The 4,863-nt window shown below is 34.2% G+C and overlaps 1 protein-coding gene across 1 annotated transcript; it reads right to left on the minus strand.

Moving 5' to 3' along the window:
- Window positions 1-351: 351 nt before the first annotated feature.
- Window positions 352-2,684, minus strand: LOC123890031 (xyloglucan galactosyltransferase MUR3-like). The gene has a single exon (XM_045939571.1). It carries the CDS (start codon window positions 2,390-2,392, stop codon window positions 722-724), a length of 1,671 nt encoding a protein of 556 aa, XP_045795527.1. The 5' UTR covers window positions 2,393-2,684; the 3' UTR covers window positions 352-721.
- Window positions 2,685-4,863: the final 2,179 nt, after the last annotated feature.

Genomic DNA, 4,863 nt, shown 5'->3' on the forward strand with positions numbered 1-4,863 from the left:
AACATGCTACTATCACATAAAAACATACACGACAGAAACAGCCCCTGCAGAATCACTGCACTAAAATCCTAGATCCTGCAAGCAGAATTACACCAGAGAGGCAGCACCAGTTACCATTTGGACGGTGACCTCTTGGCATTTTCAGCTACGAGACGCAACAGCTACATCTCACAACCATGATATCCAAGTATCCATCCATTGCCAACGAATCCACTATTTGAATTGCTTCGCTGTTTATGTGTACAAAGCAAACATCCTGCATCACGCGCAACATATTCTTCAACTTGTTGCTCAAAAATCCTATCAACAACAAATTTGTTAAGATCATACCAAAAATGATTAACATATAGATCATTCAAGTGACCAATTCAATTGATCATAAACCATAAATTTGTTTATATTTCCTATATGAATCAAGTGAACAATTATATCACATCGCGGAAAATTATTTGACCTTGGAAAGTACATCTAGAAAGTAGAAACCACTATGGAAAATACAAAATGCAGAAACCAGAAAGAATTTATATAACAAAACTGTTGTAGCAAGCAGTGATTGTCTCTCCAAGCTAGGGGTTTACAATGAAGCCTGCTCGAAAGTACAAGTTCTGCAGCAAGTTGATAGCAAGATCCATCAATTCTTTTGTAGCTGTAATTCTTGTTCCCTAAGTCATTTCAGAAACCTGCAGCCAGCAGTTGAAGTTTTTTAGCTCCCCATCACGAATCACGATTGAGTTCTTTGTTCATTTTTCCAAGAATTTTTTGCAACTTCAGCAGAGGAGTCACTGGATTCCCCATTTCCATCCTTGGGTTTAGAAAAGAAAGGATCCCATTCATGAGGTCCTACCTCACGCTGTCCCTCATCCAACAATGCATATTTCCAACTATTCTCCTCGATGAAGTTTTCATCCGTGCGACCTTCGATAATATCCTTCCTCAAATTGGTAACCTTATCAATCACCGCTTGTACAGAAACATCAAAAGCATCTTTCAAAGTCTCTAACTTAGAACGAGGATCAGCATACACTAATCTAGGAATGAGACTAATCACCTCCTCTCTCATAATCCTCACTTGCTCCTCAGGTATCTGACTAAGCCTCTCCTCTATACTAACATTCCTCTTCCGAATATCATCCTCAGGAATGAACACAGAATACTTAGTATAATCCTTAGGAAGATGCCAAGTATATTGCGTATACGCCGAACCCGGATGGAAAAACACGGGTATACAACCTGCTAGCATTGAATCAAAAGCAGATCTTCTTGTATAAGAATCACCCTGAGGTTGAAGACAAAAAAGTGACCCCTGAAACATCTGCATTATAGAACTAGGAGAATGACATTTACTCTCCCCAAAATCACACTCCAAAAGCTTCCCAACTTTAGAACTCCTACATTGCTCAATTATTTGACCCCTAATCGATTTTGGATTATCAGGACGCGGCGCACCAGCAAAAGAGAAAAGCCATTTCCTCTCCAACCTTCTCATCCTCTCCTGCCAAACAAACACATCTGCATCTTTTGCAGGGTGGAAATAAGTAGGATAAGGAATCCCAAAATCATTAGCATTCCAAGGACTAGATTCAACAACAAGCATAGACATATTCTTAGCAGCAGGTAAAAACAAAAGCTTGTTCCCCCAATCCGTTTCTTCCTCAGACAATCTCCTAAAATCCCAAGTTATCCTACCAGCAACAAGAAAATGATCTCTCCCATTCATAACACTCCATTCAGGTCTCTTCACAAGCCAGTCAACAAGATCAATAGAAGCAGCATCTCTCATAGAAATATTATAACCCCAAAGATATCTAGCAATATCAAAACCAGCATAAAAAGGTACAAAAACAGCAGCAGCAATTGAAGAATCATTAGTCAAACATTCATATTGTTTCATTCTATTAGCAAAAATAACATCAACTGCAAACTGATTAGTAGCATACCAACCAGTATCAGAGAAAACTCCATCGACATTCTCAAGCGGAGGACCAAGACCTGCATTGGTTACAAACTTACACATATTGGTCCAAAGACTTAAACTTTTACAATCTCTTAACATGTCTTGGTTGAACCTTGAAGGAAGATCATGAACATAAATGTATCTACCTACACATGGATCAGTTTCAAGTGATGATGTGATAAAGGTTAAATTTTTTTGATGGATTTGAATTGGGTTTTGGTTTTTGACATCAGGGAAGCCGAAATTCTTCCTGGGTGGTGTGGTGGTGGTGGTGGTGGTGGTGGTGGATTGGGGGAGGATGATGAAATGGAAGTAAAGGAGTAAAAGCCAGAAAAAAGCAGAGAGAGAAGCGAGGAAGAAGATACGTGAATTGGGGGTTTTGATTGTTGATTTCTCCATTTGATTGGAGAGAATGCCCGGTAAAGGGCGGCGTCTCATTTCACATTAGAATTGAACGTGAGAATTGGGATTTATGGTAAACCCTAGAAGTTGAATTGAATGGTGCAAAGTTCAATGGAGAATTTGGAAGATTATGAAGAAGAAAAGGAACGAAGTAAAGTAAGCAAGTTTGATGATGATGATGATGCGCACGTTAGTAACCTGAGCTGGTGGTTGCAACTGTTGCATGTCGGTGGCAATGTCTAACACATGCTGTCTGCAACGTGTCGGTTTATGGGAATAACAAAACACATAGTTTAACCTTTAGTTATTAGGATGATGAGAAACTCAGAAATCTAGTTACTATATACTCCGTCCGTCTCATTTTAAATGATTTTTTTTTACTTTTCCAAAATATATGATCTATACAATTTTTAAAACCATTTTTTTCAATTTTACCCTTTATGTGGGCCCCTGTTTATGTTTGGCATACTCAACTAATTTAATCATTACTACTAGTAATGAAAAAGGTAAGGACAGTTTAGTAATTGTACAACTATCTCCTTTATTTATGCATTTTTCTTAAAGTGTGTGAAATGGTCAAATATGTCATTTAAAATGGGACGGAGGGAGTAGTACTATACGTCATCACTTGAAATTTTCAAAAGTCAAACGTAAGGGTAGTTCCAAAATAAAAACCCTACACATATGGTCAACAATTTCATCCGTCACGCCTATTTATTTAAGTGATCTATTGAATAAAAATTTACCATTTTTTTAATTTTTAATGACCAATATTAGTAATTTTTCACCTTGTTAACTTTTTCCACCTTTAACTCAAATCAGTTGAAGTACTCATCTTATTCCTAAAATTTTACCTCTTAAAGTAAACAAAAGAGAGATTTCGAGTTTGAACTTCATCCCTATATATAAAATGTACTCATATCCTATCAATTATGCCCATTTTTAATAAATGACCCTTTAGGAGTAATGTTACATGATTTGTAATAGTAATCTCACAAAATACATGATCTAAATGATCAATTTACATACCACGCAGATTGACATAATTTCAACCATTAATTTGACAGAGTTTATGTATTACAGTACAATCCTTTATGATATAACATTGTCAACCTGTCATGTTGTGGGGGTCATCTTAGAGCATAAATATCGGTTCATATTTTAGCGTGTCTTAACTGCACAGCAGAGTGCATTGTCAGACATAATGGATAATTCATTGCATGCGTCGTTCCTACGGTCCAATGAGACTCATTTAAGAGTTTTTGGTGAGTTGTATGGAATTTGAGAAATATAGTTGAGTTGTTTAAATAATTGAAATGTGAAATAATATAAAGAATAAAACGAGACTCACTTAAAGAACTCTTAGAGTGTACTACCGGTAAATGTACCACCTAAAATAACCTAGATATATTAATATATACTCCTATATAAGTTTAATTTTTCATCTTAAAAGATTCTGCTTCGCCCTTTTCTGCGGAGTAAAAAATATTTATCTTAATTTTCTATTCCCCGTTTGTTAAGTCCTAGTCAATATTTATCTTTTTAATATATTATTAAGATCATTCAAGATTAAAAGTGTTCAATAAAAATGTAAAATTCATTAGAGCATTTTTTTTTAGAGTTTAATTGGTGTACACCGTCGGTGTAATTTTTTTTTACACATACATTCAATGACGCGTTGCCACATCATTTAATGAATGTGACACATCATGTGTTTTTAATGACCATACATGATGTGTCGATATATTATTGGACGCATGTGTAAAATAACTTTACACCGACGGTGCATATAAATTAAATTCTTTTTTTTAAAGCAATTAGAGCATTTAACGAAGTACAAAAAGAAAATCTTTGTTGAAAATGGTTTTTTTTTAAATTTTTTTTTTTTTTTGAAAAACTGACTATACAACTTCCAAAATATTATTATTATATTTGATTTCTCTAGAGTATTTGTTAGCATTTTCTTTTATCTAAAGTCTCCACTCCATTTGATAAATCGGTGAAACGTCTCATATTATTTATTTATTTGGGAGTGTCGAGGGAAAATAAAGTAAGGGAGTTCATGCTAAAATAACCAACTATAAACAATAAAAAAATAAAATAAAAAAAACTCATAGTTTTACGTATCAATAAGTCTCAACCAATTAATAAGTCCCAATCAATTTGAAATTTTTTGGTTCATATTGAACCTTTATATAATCTATACTTTTTTTTTTTTTTTGACATAATATAATCTATACTTAAATAATCAAAATTAGACAATTGAAATCCATTATAACAATATGCAGAGTTATTGTGTCTGCATTCAATCCTATTCCGACGAATATGCTTTTTAGAAAAATAAAGTTAAAATAAAATGAATGCACAAAACCAAATATACGTTAGTAGTTAGTATTAGTGAGGAAAAGAAAAACAAGAAAGAATATTGATAACCACGTTTGTTTGTGATTATGTGGAAGGAATTTGAAGTTAACATAGTCGTGGCCATGGTTTATGCACATATATAT

Source organism: Trifolium pratense, linkage group LG6 (assembly GCF_020283565.1).
Source record: "Trifolium pratense cultivar HEN17-A07 linkage group LG6, ARS_RC_1.1, whole genome shotgun sequence".
NCBI lineage: Eukaryota > Viridiplantae > Streptophyta > Magnoliopsida > Fabales > Fabaceae > Trifolium > Trifolium pratense.

Excerpts from the sequence above, each read along its gene's own strand:
- LOC123890031 (XM_045939571.1), bottom strand. The coding sequence starts at position 2,392 with ATGAGACGCCGCCCTTTACCGGGCATTCTCTCCAATCAAATGGAGAAA.